We start from the raw sequence: 14,553 nt of genomic DNA on the forward strand, positions 1-14,553 counted from the left end.
ACCATCACTCTGGCAGATCCCATGCAGTGCCACAACAGTCTCAGACAATTAATACAATTTGTGTTCAGTGTCCGAGACTGTTGTGGCACTGCATGGGATCTACCTCATTATGACTACACAATCAGTCACAATACCACAAATCAACATCCATTTAAGGTATTGCTAAATTAGAGTCAACAAGTGTAAGTGTAGACCGTGTAAAAGCTGATTGCATGTTTGAAGTTGATCAAAGTGTGAGGTCATGTTTTTTTCCCCTGATTATACTGATTCATGTTTAGTGCATCAGTATGTGCATACTTCAGGCTGGGTTTTTATAGTAAAAAAAAAAACACCTTTTTGTTACGTATAATAAATGAGGTAATGTTAACTGAAATAAAATATTATACAGTAGCCTATTATACATTCATTAACCAGTCAATTTTTATGGTTTCAAGATTTTATTTAAAAAACAATTGTAAGTTGATTCTAAACTATGTTATGGAGTTCTTTTTGGGAGTGACGATGATGGATAGGCTCAGGAATGAGTACATCAGAGGGACAGTAGATGTGAGATGTCTTGGAGACAAAGTTAGAAAGGCCATGTTGAAATGGTTTGGAAATGTTCAGAGGAGGGAGAGTGAAAATATGGGTGTTATTGTTACACCATCACTGGCTCAAAGGGACGCAACATAGATTGGGACACACATGAAAGCCGAAATAAAATACGCAATTTATTAACAAAATAGAACTATACAGAAAAAAACAGTATTAAGTGTAACAGTCAGGAATCAGTGTGTTGTGTAATGAATGCATGAAAGGGTAATGTGCTGTTGTAGTGTTTGGATGTACCAAAGAAACAAGTTAAACCAAATGCAAATGACAATCAAGTCATGCAGTTTCCTGGGCCTTTTCCTTTTTGGTTGAGCCAGCCAACCAGCCTCCTCAGCCTGGGGAAACCCCACTTAACACAAGAGTCGTCACAATGGGTAAAAGGATGCTGAGGTTAGAGCTTCTAGGCAGGAGGTCGAGAGGAAGACCAAAGAGAATGTAGTGAAGGAGGACATGAAGGTAGTCAGTCTGAGAGAAGATGATGCAGGGGAGAGGGTTGCTAGATGATGGCTAAAAAGCCTTAATTAAACACACCTGAAGCAGCTGATCATGGTCTGTAGGATCAATGAAAACTTCAAGCAGGTGTGTTGGAGCTAAACTCTTCATGTGATGAATAAACACCACTGAACGATGACCACAGATCATTACATAAATCTCAGTCATTTTTCTGTGAAACTACATAGCATTCAAATAAATTAATCTTGAAGAAAAGAGCTTAGGTTTGTCATATTTACTCATCCTCAAGTTGTTCCAAACTATGAGTGTCTTTCTTCCACTGAACAAGAAGATTGGTCAGTTGACGATAGCCATTGAGCACGTTTACATGCACATCAGTAACCTGATAACTCACAAATATCAGCTTATTGAAATAACCAGTTTTCCCCGTTTACATGCAAACCAGTCAACTGACAACGCAAGTAAACCGTGTTTACATGACTTTATTAATAAACTGGGTTATTTCCTTTTAGTGACGTCAAAAATAATGTCCATATCTGACTCGGAGTATTCCAAATGTTACGTCAGTTGTGATGTTAAATAAAGCGTGCACCGTGTCAGTGGGAGATTTACGGCTTATCCAACCCAGCATTTTGATTGAACCTCTTCTACTTCTGCTGCATCTCATGAGAACACATCTTTACAATTTTCTGGGTCTTAAAAGAGTCTGCATTTGTGATATATGTAATGCAAAACGCTAGCTCGCTCTTTCTGGATGCGTTTAAATCTGTTCTAAGTTTGCATTTTTTATCACCTATCACACATGCGCACTTCAATAAGCCGACAGAAAGCAGGTTAATGCGTTTACATGCAGAGCGAAATCAAGGTATGTGGCAAAAATGTATTCCAACTGGTTTATGACCTTACTCCGATAAAAGAAAGCGGGTTACTGCGTTTACATGACCATGTTCATTTTCGGGTTATTAGGCATAATCGGCTTAAGAACGTGCATGTAAACGCACTCATTGATTTCTAGGAAGAAAAAAATATGTCAATGGCTGCCATCAACTTTCTGGTTACTAACATTCATTAAAATATTTTCTTTTGTGTTCAGCAGAAGAAAGACACTCATACAGGTTGAGGGTGACTATGATGACCATTTTGGAGAGAACTATCCCTTTAAAGCTGCAGATTCACTGTATGTACCTTAATCTCTTTAAATATCACAGAATAGCCATGTCAATCTCTTTATAAATATACACAAGATGTTTTTTTATAATTATAATTTGTGTTCCAGTGGAAACAGGCTAAACTGAATGGAGATCAGTTACATTCCCTAAATTTAATAGCGATTCAGGAATATTAATAATTACCTGATTAGTAAATCAGGTAAATTAGGGAGCAGGAGATAAGGCACAAGTCAGGTGATCAGGCTGTCAACAATAATGTCAGCATTATCAGGAGGGTGCTTCTAATTTTTTTAATTATCCATCATCTTCCTTCGCTCCTACTAAAAGAGAAATGTGCTCTAAGCACTGATGGATGAAAACATGGGCTGTGTGCAGTGTGACATTCCTGTTCATGTCTCTTGCATTTTAAGAAATCTGTTAAATGATATATTTTCAATAAGCATTACTAAAGCAAGATGCATTCCTTTTCACCTGTTTTCTCTCTAATGAAGAGGCATCAATTAGGCTACTGGGAAGTAGGCTACACATGCTAAACCAAAATGGGCGTTTTCCAATCAGTGGCCAATTTCAAACTAATAGATGTTTTTCAACCATTTTTCAATAGACTTGCCAAACTCATGAAGGCCCATCCTTAAAACAAAGCCTCCAGTGGATTATAGCAAATCAGGTAAAGAGTTTGAAAATGCCCATTGCTCTGGATCATCTATTTAGTGTTTGCTATTGATTCCAATGCCTAGTCATGTAGCTTTCTTTTAAAAATGGTTGCCATAGTAACATTCCAAAACAGTTAAATTCAGTTAATTGCATCAGTTAAAGTTAGTTCAACACAGAAGAAACTTGAAGCAGCCATTCATCTTATGATCCTCTGTAGAAAGCATTGTATTTTCACTCTATTTCAACATATACATTGTGGTGTGGAATAAAGCAACATTCTCCCAGGTGTTGAAGGAGTTAATCTATCTTTCTAACTTTGGGAAGAGAGTGATACACTATGGCGGGGAGGATGATGAAGAACCCATAAGAACTATCGCCACATCCAGCTGCACAAAGGTCTTTGGGAATGGTTTTAGAGGAAGATCCTGCTCCAAGATCTGCCTAGTTAATGTATATTATAAATATCATCCTCAAATAAAGTTGAAAGCCTATGCTATTCTAGACGACCAGAGTAACAAGTTTTTAGCAAAATCCACTTTCTTTGACAAATTTGACATTGCTTACCAGGAATCTCCTTACACACTAAAGACATGTGCAGGTACATCAGAAATCTTAGGACGCAGAGCAAATGGTTTCATGGTAGAATCAGTCAATGACAGTGCCAGTTTCACACTTCCCTCTCTTATTGAGTGCAATGAACTACCTGACAACAGAGCTGAGATCTCTACACCTGATGCTGCTTGGAACCATACTCACCTCAAATCAATAGCTCATGAGATATCGCCACTTGATCCTGAGGCTGAGATTCTTCTCCTTAATGGAAGAGACATCATTGAAGTGCACAAAGTACTCGAACACCCTAGTGGTCCTCAACATGCTCCTTTTGCACAGAAGTTAGCTTTGGGATGGGTAATAGTAGGAGATGTCTGTCTGGATGGAGCCCACAAACCATTTGAAGTTAATGCTTTCAAAACAAACATAATCACGAATGGAAGTCCCAGGCAAATGAGACCCTGTGAAAACAATATCCAAATCAAACAGAAGTTTTGTCATTACGATGAGCATCTGACTTCACTGGCCCCATCTTTGAAGAAAAAAAAACGGGTACGCTTCCACCTCCAAATGGTAACTTTAATGAAAAGGACCTCTACATCTGCTACAAGGACAAGTTCAGAGTTTATCCAACATCTTTTGGCATCGATGGAGGAGGAAGTATCTAAACACTTGCAGAAAATGGCAAAGAGATGAACGTAACCTTCAACATGGACATGTAGTCCTGCTCAAGGAAAGTCAAGTTAAAAGAAATGACTGGCCCATGGGCATTATACTAAAGATTTTCCCAGGAAACGATGGAAGAGTCAGGAAGTTTAACGTTAGGACAATAAAGGACGGGATACCAAAGGTCTACTTACGTCCAATCTCAGACACTGTCCTTCTCTTGCCTTCAGAGATAGATTATCACATGTCAGTTCAGTTATGACATCCTACGGATGCCAGGTGGGGAGTGTTCTGGATAATCTATTTAGTGTTTGCTATTGATTCCAATGCCTAGTCATGTAGCTTTCTTCTAAAAATGGTTGCCATAGTAACATTCCAAAACAGTTGAATTCAGTTAAAGGTGGGGTAGGTAGGAATGATCTAAAACACTTTTGTCCAAATTCTTTTAACAGTTTCTTTATATGTCAATACATAATTCAAATGTAAGTACTCTGATAAAGAGAGCATACAAATCAAGTAACTCTAGACTGTTTAATCTGCAATAAACACCGCTCATTATTTTTGTTCGGGGACGAAACAAATGATTCGCTTGGGCTACTGTCACCCTCTCTCGCTACCATGGCAACCACCGCTTTCGCTACAGGTTCTGCCCACACATGCACGTACCCCTAGGAAGAGCAAAAGCATTCAAAACGCACGGTGCCGGGTTTTGCAGTCAGCGAAGGCAAAAAATGCAACAAAAAAAAAAAGAAGACAGTAGGCCTACATGTAAAGGCAATACACAAGAAGTCTTTAGATAAACAAAGAAATCAAATGTGAGTAAATATGGGTGTGGCTTTTCGAACGATGTCGAGAACTGAGGGACCTAAGGGGCTGAACAACGACTCATTGCTGGCTGTATTTCTACTGGACAGGTAATCTTTCATTTTGATTATACATTTTTACGGTTTATGTTTTCATGAAGCATGTATCACATGTAGCTGCCTAATATAGCATAACATTACTTCGCATAAAGTTACAATATTTTACACTTAGCCATTAGTAGAGATGATAAATCCTCAATATGCTTAGCTCAGGTTGATCGTTGTCGTGTTGAATTGCGCAAAATTTAACTTTAGATAACAAAATGCATGTGTAAAAGCTATTACACAGCATCCAGGAACTTTTTTTAGAACTAAGTTAGCTTTAGCTACTACTAATCAACAATGCTTTTTATCATGGAAACTCTTACATGCAAAACACTGTATATTGTAGCGCACAGACTCTTCATAGTTGTAAAACTGCTGTTTTGTTTTGCACTGACATATATAGGGTTAACAAAAAGGGACCTGGAGAGGGCGGGGGAAAGGAAGAGAAGGGAAGTTAGTTAGACAGGTGCCCTTGTGTAACAGTGTTCATCTTCGTTCGTATTAAAAGTTTGGAAACGGAGCCTTCCTTGTCTGTCATTCTTCAGACTTTGCAATATGTTATGAATCTTACACGAAATTCATCTTCATCACAGTATAACTGATGTTATTGGGGGGGGGGGGAATGTATCAATGCTACACGTTTTTAGCTTTGCCTTATAAATATAACTAGCTTGTTACTGAATTAAACAAAAATATATTTTAAACTTTACCAGTATCAGTATTTTAGCTTGATAGTGAGTACTAAAAGAAATCTTATTTGTTTATATTGTTTTTTAACCAATTCTTACCTACCCTACCTTTAAAGTTAGTTCAACACAGAAGAAACTTGAAGCAGTCATTCTATCCCCTCACAGGGTTGATCTGCTACTGAAAAAAATGTAATCTTGTATTTTTAAGGCAGATTGAGGGCGAAGTCAGATCTCTTATGATCCTCTGTAGAAAGCATTGTCTGTAAGTTTATGATTAATTTGTATTCTGTTTCTTATATTTACTATACAAGCTATGTATTGCAGAATTTAAGACATTGATTTAAGAACTATATAAAATGTATTTATATCACTGTAATGTTGTTGGAGATAACCAAGCAGCTCCATAATTTACATTTCCTTTCTGTAGTTTCACTGTTTCAACATATTCATCGTGGTGTGGAATAAATGCAGCATTCTCCCATCCTTCGTGCTGAAGCAGGAGTTATCTAGAGATGCAATGTGAGGGCAGATACCCATCGTGGTTTGAAAACGCCCCACTGATTGTGAGTGTCCTGCAGAGATACACACCTGCATGATATTGTCCGCATCGACTACAAATCATTGTTTGTCTCTCTCCACCCATGTGTGCTGTTGACTTTCGTATCAGTTTCAATGCTGATCCAACATACTTTAAACATTGAAATGTCAATCTCAATCAAAATTATTGGATCAACGCAATTGTATTAATGCTGTCTGGGAAAAGAATGAAAAAATAAAAAACCTGCGGTTTTGCCTAGCAGAATAACAGATTTTTCAACATGGGCTGCGCATCGAGTAATGACCGATTGAGTTTCCTCCCGTTTAACGGAAAAAGCGCGTGCAGAGTTATTTCAATGCCATATGCGCGAGGCAGACTCCGCGTATCTGGGCTCGCTGTACATGTCTGCCGGTGCGGCACGAGGCGCAGATGATGATGGATGGAAACTGACGCCCGGCAGCTTTTCCTCTTACCGCTACTCTTTAGTAACGCATGTGATTCTTTTTTTATATATTAACTATTTTAATTGTTATAACTATTATTCTTATCCGGCGCTTTCCCAGAAAACAGTCAGCATCTTTAGAAAAGCGCTCGTCCATGTCATCCGGTGACTCGGCTTGGAACCTCCCACTGATACGGACTATATTTATACCGCGTGCAGCATCCAGCAAGCCTTTCAGAGATACACGAATCTAAAAACAAAACAAAGAATCTGAAGATTATTCGCTTGGAGGTAAGAAAAACGCTATAGAAACGTTTTTATTACCATTCCGACTAGTAGCCTGCGACTAGCAACTAAATTATGCAGATTAATAGCCTATCAAACATCATTCTAGCATATTCGTCTTGACACGCATTCTAGTCGTACACCCGTCGCTTAGTGTTTTCATTTATCTCTACCTGAAATTCAGTTTCTACAATGAAAGATTAAAACACTTAACATTCCTGTGCCGTTAACGTGCTCTGTATGAAGGTGTGTTAACTTACTCACTTGTGTATGAAAATAGGCCATGAAGACAAATCAGATACTACTTTTTAACAGGAACGTTTCGATATTTACAATGTACTTATTCAGAGCAAGTAACATGTACACATTGTCACTCTAGTTTGAAAGTGGCGTTGTCTGAACACTGTTTTGAATGAAATTGTTTTAAACGGAATTGCATTGTTTGCCAGCCATTTTAATGTGCATCTACTATTTTGGGGGCGTAAATTATACGCAACATGCATACACACGTGCTTTCACAGACACGTGCACGCATGTACACACAGTCTTACATTCCAGTCTGAGCTTTAAACTCACTGATAGCCTTGTGTATATGACACACACACACACACACACACACACACACACACACACACACACACACACACACACACACACACACACACACATATATATATATATATATATATATATATATATATAATATAGAAAGTTGCACAGCTAGTGCCATATATAAACACTTTTAATGTACATTGAGTTATGAGATGCTTAAGAATAGTGTGTCCTGTCCTGTTATGTCTGATTTATTGGTTTCCCATCATGGTCTTAAGAATTTAAACACCTTGAATGTGGATATTTGAATGTCTAATGCCAATGAAAAAAATAACTGTTTGTTCACAAAAAGGCAGCATACAGTTCTATTGGTTTTATTTATCAACAGTTTAATGGTGCCAGAATATTCTAAATTTGTTTTGGCACTGGCTTTAATAAATCGATAAGGCATAATGTACAGTCAGACAGTTATTTAAACTGAAGAAAGAAAAAAAAAGATCAAAACATGAGAACACAGCTAAACATTTGGTTTTCTGGATGAGCGGACAAATGTACTGTTTTTCCCTGGACAGCACTCACTGATCAGAAATATTTTACCTCTGAATTCTTTGAATGACCTGTCAGAATCAAGTATTCTAGAGAGCGGTGCAATCTATGTAATGAGGATTGTGTCTTTTTTGAAAACAGAGACAAATGAGCGTGGAAAAACAAGGGGCTGGTCATCCCATTCGAGTACCCCTTGTGAATGTGATCAGGAGACTGTTAAATGGGGCAGTGGGGTGGAAATGCCAGTTCCAAACATTACCAATGCGCCCCTCCGCCCCTTACACACCCCTGTCCCGCCATCCTCACCCCCGGTTATGCATGGAATCCCACACGCTCTCTCTGAAAAGAGTAAACAACCAGGGTCAAAGAAAAACAGGTTGTGATGGGCGGTTGCGATGTGCCAACTGTCAGCATGCCAAGCCCACTTTTTTGAAAAACATAAACGTGGGGAGCATGGATTACAGACCAAACTGAGGTGTAATCAGGGGGGATTTACACCCGTCAGCTCGAGACAATGAGTGTGCTCAAATAACACTGCCTCACTCCATAAAACTGATTATTTTGTCAGGAAGCAGTGGCAGTGCTAATGCTAGCATTAGCTCTGCAGGGTAGACTGTTTGAGCAAGGCCATATTTGCATGCATAGTTGTTGACATTTTTGTTATTAGAACCTTTGCAAATGAGATATATGACAAGGGGAGAGATTGCTGTTAATTTGGCTCAGTGATTAAATCTATTTTTTTAAATAAATTTTAACCTCATGTGAAAAAAAAAGCTTGTACACATGCAAGTAAATATGCAACATGTCAAATAAACTAAAATTGCATCAGCAATCACTAAAGCTAAAAAAATAAAGATTTAGAATAGAATTTACAGGCTCCCACAAGTTGGTTACAATGATAGTTTCGGGGAACTATCCTTAAAGGGATAGTTCCCCCAAAAATGAAAATTAGCCTATAATTTACTCACCCTCAAGTCATCCTGGACAAAGTATGACATTCTTCTTTCAGACGAATAAAAGCTGAGTAATATTGAAAAAAAAGTTCTGGCTTATCCAAGCTTTATAATGACAGGAATTGTTGCTCTGTTTTTGAAGCCCATAAAAATGCATCTGTCCGTCAAATAATGTGCTCCAAGCAGCTCTCGGAAGTTAATAAATGTCTTTAGAAGTGAACTGATGCATTTGTGTTAGAAAAAATATCCATATTTAAAACTTTATAAAGTAATGTTTCGGCTGACTGCTTTCCGTATTCAGTTTATGGACAGTTCACTACCTAGCGAGGTAGTGCTACACCTAGGTAGTGTAAGCCTTTAAACTGCAGAGACACTTTTTACACTTTTTCCATATTTGCTCGCCAGGTACGCTCGTCAGACGACTCATACGCATCTTGAACTCCGAGAAGGCACTTTCAACATTTTTCCATGGAAGGCGATTGGCCGGAACTTTAATTAAAAAAGTTTTAAATATACACAAACATAATTTTTAAAGTGCAACGGTTTCTACACAAAGGCAGTTTTACTAAATATCCACATACAGTATGGTATTACTGTGATATCCTAAGATGTTGCATCCAGGATTGATTTTATGTTGATTGACAAATGTCTTTTTTTGTGTTTATCAGTGCCAGCTCTAATTCTGGCTGCCACTATGCCTCTGCTGGAAGAAAGTTCTGTGCCGAGGGACTGTACTCGAACTGTGCCAGTAGTCATCATTGGTAAATCATTAAGGAGCAAACATTATCAGATTCATCTATAATGAAAGATGGGCGTTTACAGCATCAAACAATCAAAATGGCTCTTAATTATTATGGATAAAGATAAAGAATAAAGAAGGATAAAGAAATATTTCATAATAATATATTAAAAGAACAAAAGTAGTTACCTTTGCTCCCTTTTCCCCTTCACAGGTAATGGTCCTTCCGGTATATGCTTGTCACACCTTCTGAATGGGTATACTCCTTATTTAGATCCCATGGCTGTGCACCCAAACCCCATCCTCTTTCGTAAACTACAGGAAGCCAAGCATCTTCCCATCACTGAACAGGTGAAAAGATGAGTGGCGAAACTTTGAAAATTGTAAACAATGTGAACAATATTTTTTTTATAATCAATTATGCAAAAAACAATTGCCTGGTGTGTCTTCTTGTAGGATTTGGAGTATCTTTGCGAAGGTTTAGAGGGACGTTCAGGGAACCCTGTGGCAGTGCTCTTTGACACACTCCTCCATCCAAATGCAGATTTGGGCTTTGAGTTCCCCTCTGTACTGCATTGGAAGCTGGAAAAGAAACATCACATTCCTCATCTGGTCTTGGGCAAAGCTACACCTGGTGGTGCCTGGCACGTGAGTGAGCTCTCTGGAATTGTGTAAATGCCTGGGCTGAAAAAATTATTAATTGAAAAAATAACCTCTAACTGGTTATCTTTGAGAATTTACTAGGGGTGCCACGAGATCTCGCAAGACTAAACTGTGAAAAGATTTCTCGTCGAGTGGAAAAGCTGTCTGGCCTCATATCTGACGGAGGGTGATATTGGGATAGAATATGCCAATGCTACATTTACATTACGCCTCCACTCTATTTTTGCTTTTTATAGAAATAAAAACAATTTATTTAGGTCATATAACAGTTGCTTTAATTCCATCAGCTGACTTTGAATATTGAGTACTTTGATTATGGTCATTGTTTGCACTTAAAGGGTTAGTTCACCCAAAAATGTAATTTATATCATTAATGAATCACCCTAATGTCGTTCCACACCCGTAAGACCGTTCATCTTCGGAACACAGTTTAAGATATTTTATATTTAGTCCAAGAGGGTATCCAAATGTATGCAGACTATACTGTCCATGTCCAGAAACGTAATAAAAACATCATCAGAGTAGTCCATATGTGACATCAGTTAGTTCATTAGAATCTCTCGAAGCATTGAAAATACATTTTGGTCCAAAATCAACAAAAACGACAACTTTATTCAGCCTTGTCTTGTCTTCTCTTCCTTGTTTGTGTTCAATCCTCAAATAAAGATTCAAACGGTCATGAATCAGTGAATCGATCAATGATTCGGATCGCCAATGTCACGGGATTTCAACAGTTTGGCAGTTTGGCACGTGATCCGAATCATGAATCAATAAGCTTATACACAATCTTTTTAATCTTTATTTGAGGATTGAACACAAAGAAGGAAGCGAAGACAATGCTGAATAAAGTCTTAGTTTTTGTTATTTTTGGACCAAAATGTATTACCGATGCTTCAAGAGATTCTAATTAACTAACTGATGTCACATATGGACTACTTTGATGATGTTTTTATTAGCTTTCTGGACATGGACAGTATAGTCTGCATACACTTGGATACACTCTCGGACTAAATATAAAATATCTTAAACTGTGTTCCGAAGATGGAACGACATTAGGGTGAATCATTAATGACATCAATTTCATTTTTGGGCGAACTAGCCCTTTAATATCTATGAACATTTTGTGGGAAGGAGTTCAGTTAGGAGGTCAGAAGAAGCTCACGCACAGTTCTAAGGTCTGAAGAGACAACATACAAGAGAGGAGCCAGTCAGTTGAGTTTTTGGCAAAACCTTTACAGTGCTTGTTGTCTTTTATTCTATATGAAGATTCATATTCAGAAAGTAGAAATTAAATGACATTCATTACAAGTTGATTAGTTAAAACATTTCAAATGCACCTGCAACTTTTTTTCTAGTCATGTATTTTATCATTGAGGATTTCTTAAAAATACTATGATAAAATCTTGTCTCGTCTCGTTCTCCTGAACCCAGTCTCGTATCGTCTCGTGAGATTAGTGTCTTGTCACACCCCTAGAATTTACTTAGGTATGTTTTTGTCTTTTTTACTTTGGTAAATTCTAAATAAGGGTAGTATTATAGAGTTTTGTCATGCTAGTTATCCAATACAACATAACTTAATGTGAAGAAACCTGTATCTGAATGTATAACCCTAACATATTTATTTTTTTTTGTCTAAATGTTCTTCATTGACAAAACTTCTGGTCTCCTAGGCAATGGAAGGTTCGATGCTGACTATTAGTCTTGGTATATGGATGGAGTTACCAGGAGTCAACTACAGAGATTTGACTCCGGGCAAAAGGAAGTATGCATTATGGAGGAGAACTGCATACATGATTAAGTCTGCTTCCATTAGCACAGGGGTGTCAAGTCCCACTCTTGGAGAACCACCTTCCTGTAAATTTGTTATAATCCTATTAAACACATGAACCAGCTTGTCCAAATTTCTAGCCAGGCAGGTGTGTTGGAACAGGTTGACACTGAGCTCTGCTGGAAGGTGGGCCTCCAGGAGCAGGATTTGACATCTCTGCATAAGTATTTCTCAGGGATTTCAAGAAGATATTACAGTCTTATCAAACATAAATATGGTCTAATTGATCAAATGTTGATTGATTCCTTTGTATGTGTGTGTGGGATTTTGTCACAGGGTGGTGTCCAATGATCGAGCCACGCCAGATGTGATCTCCTCCTACTACAAAAATTATGTCAAGCTCATGGGTCTCCAGAAGAACTTTGTGGACAATACCTATGTCACCTCTGTTCAAAAACTTCACCGCAGTCATGAAACCAGTCTTGGGAATGAAAAAGACACTATCAATGGTCAATCGAATGGTGTGAAAAATGGGTTTGATTATTGCAATAAGAACAGCACAGAGAATGGTCAGAATGCAGTGGTAAATGGGTTTAGTAATGAGTTACAAAATGGAATGGAGAATTGTGGTAGAAGGGAAGAGATTGGGGAAGAAGATGAAGATAAAGGAGGCAAAGAAGGAATGAAAGAGACTACTGGGGTGTCCCAAGGGCTTGCACAGGGACTCTGGGAGGTCAGGGGCTACCAACAGTTCCAAGGTGACACTCATGTCCCATTTAGCTTATTTGCAGAGAACGTTGTCTTGGCAACAGGGGCATCTGACTCACCTGCTCGATTGGGAGTCGAGGGGGAGGATCTCCCGTATGTGTTTCACAGTGTGCGTGACCTTGGGGTGGCTGTCAGCTGTCACGGCAGCCTGGGCTCTTCTTCTGACCCTGTGCTGGTAGTGGGGGCAGGGCTCAGTGCAGCCGACGCAGTGCTGTGTGCCCTGAACCATAGAGTCCCCGTGTTACATGCATTCCGAAAGCGCGCCGATGATCCAGGTCTAATCTTCAAACAGTTGCCAAAGACACTTTACCCTGAATATCACAGGGTCTACCACATGATGTGTTCCCAAATGTACCCAGCATCTCCTGTTGCCAATCCAACAGACCCTAGTCCATCTTTGTTTCCTGACTACACCAGCTTCCCTGAGCACTGTGTGCTCTCCTTTCAGCCTGACATGCACTGTGTGATGAAGGGATCCAATGGTGTCCTTAGAGTCTTCAAAGTCTCTATGGTGCTAGTTCTGATCGGGACCTATCCCAACTTGTTTTTCTTGAAGGAGCAAGGGCAGTACCTTGGCTTGGATCCCACTAGGCCAATCTCCTGCAGACAGAATCCTGTCGACATAAACCCTTACACCTTTGAGTGCAATGCTGAGCCTGGGCTCTTTGCCATGGGACCCCTTGTTGGTGACAACTTTGTACGCTTCTTGAAGGGTGGCGCTCTTGGCATTGCTAGCTGTTTGCTCAAGAGACTGAAACAGAGGATGACGAAAAACAGGAAATTGATCGCCGAGGAAGGAGGGTGTGGAGGACGAGGAAGAGAGGGAAGTGGGGGCGGAGGAAGAGGATTTGTCTAAGCCTCCCAAGAGGTGTTTCATGAAAGTTGTCATCTTGGGATACATCTCATCCTTGTATGTATGCAGTGAATATTAAAGAAACGCCCACTTATATGAGAAAGTATATTTATAAAAATGAACAGAAGCTAGGAGAAACTACTCTCTTCCCAATACAGTCTTATGTTGACTGTCTTTCAAAAGTGTTTTTTGCTGGTCAGAAATAATGTGCCAATATGTCAATGTCGTTTGAAGTCTAGATTGAGTACGCTTTACCTCTTGTTGCTGTCAGTTGCCTTGTTATTTGTAATTATTAGTTATCTGCTCTTGCATTATATCACAGACTGCATATTTCTCAATCATGATCGAAGTGCCAAAAGGGCTGTTCACACTGACAGCGATTTGTCGCGGCAAAGCAAGTGAACATCATTCATAGTTGGTGTCACAAATAACTGGGAAGTGACAAGGTTGAACAGAGCAAAGCGATTTAGCCAGAGTTAGATATAGTAGGAGAGTAGGAGCATCTACTAGACACCAAAGGCTCAGAGACTGCGATCTTTAATGATTTAATTGTTGTCAGTGTGAATGCAACATTAGTCAAGGAGGCCTACACTAAGCTGTAAAGGAAAGTAATACCTTAAGAGCTGATAAATTAGGCAGATTATGTTGCAGACTGCACTAAAGTTTTGGCTGTGAAATACCAGTCAGCACAGTTTATGTATATTAATACGCACAATTTCAAAAACCTTGATGAGCTAATAATGAGCTAATGCATTAATTTGCCT

At 38.9% G+C, this 14,553-nt stretch overlaps 1 protein-coding gene across 3 annotated transcripts; it reads left to right on the forward strand.

Annotated features, from left to right (window-relative positions):
* Window positions 1–2,835: 2,835 nt before the first annotated feature.
* On the forward strand, window positions 2,836–13,883 carry osgin2 (oxidative stress induced growth inhibitor family member 2). Of its 3 annotated transcripts, none has more exons than XM_067448760.1 (7): window positions 2,836–2,880; window positions 6,110–6,245; window positions 9,667–9,759; window positions 9,952–10,088; window positions 10,194–10,385; window positions 12,071–12,162; window positions 12,505–13,883. In XM_067448760.1, exons 3-7 carry the CDS (start codon window positions 9,693–9,695, stop codon window positions 13,790–13,792), a joined length of 1,776 nt encoding a protein of 591 aa, XP_067304861.1. In that variant the 5' UTR covers window positions 2,836–2,880; window positions 6,110–6,245; window positions 9,667–9,692; the 3' UTR covers window positions 13,793–13,883. The 3 variants fall into 3 exon arrangements, with proteins under 3 accessions (XP_067304861.1, XP_067304860.1, XP_067304859.1); XM_067448759.1 differs by lacking the exon at window positions 2,836–2,880 and adding an exon at window positions 5,893–5,944; XM_067448758.1 differs by lacking the exons at window positions 2,836–2,880; window positions 6,110–6,245 and adding an exon at window positions 6,813–6,953.
* Window positions 13,884–14,553: the final 670 nt, after the last annotated feature.

This window comes from Pseudorasbora parva, chromosome 7, assembly GCF_024679245.1.
Source record: "Pseudorasbora parva isolate DD20220531a chromosome 7, ASM2467924v1, whole genome shotgun sequence".
Taxonomy (NCBI): Eukaryota; Metazoa; Chordata; class Actinopteri; order Cypriniformes; family Gobionidae; genus Pseudorasbora; species Pseudorasbora parva.

Excerpts from the sequence above, each read along its gene's own strand:
- osgin2 (XM_067448760.1), top strand. The coding sequence starts at position 9,693 with ATGCCTCTGCTGGAAGAAAGTTCTGTGCCGAGGGACTGTACTCGAACT. Across the intron at positions 9,760-9,951 it reads TGTGCCAGTAGTCATCATTG|GTAATGGTCCTTCCGGTATA; the intron begins GTAAATCATTAA and ends TCCCCTTCACAG. Across the intron at positions 12,163-12,504 it reads TTGACTCCGGGCAAAAGGAA|GGTGGTGTCCAATGATCGAG; the intron begins GTATGCATTATG and ends ATTTTGTCACAG.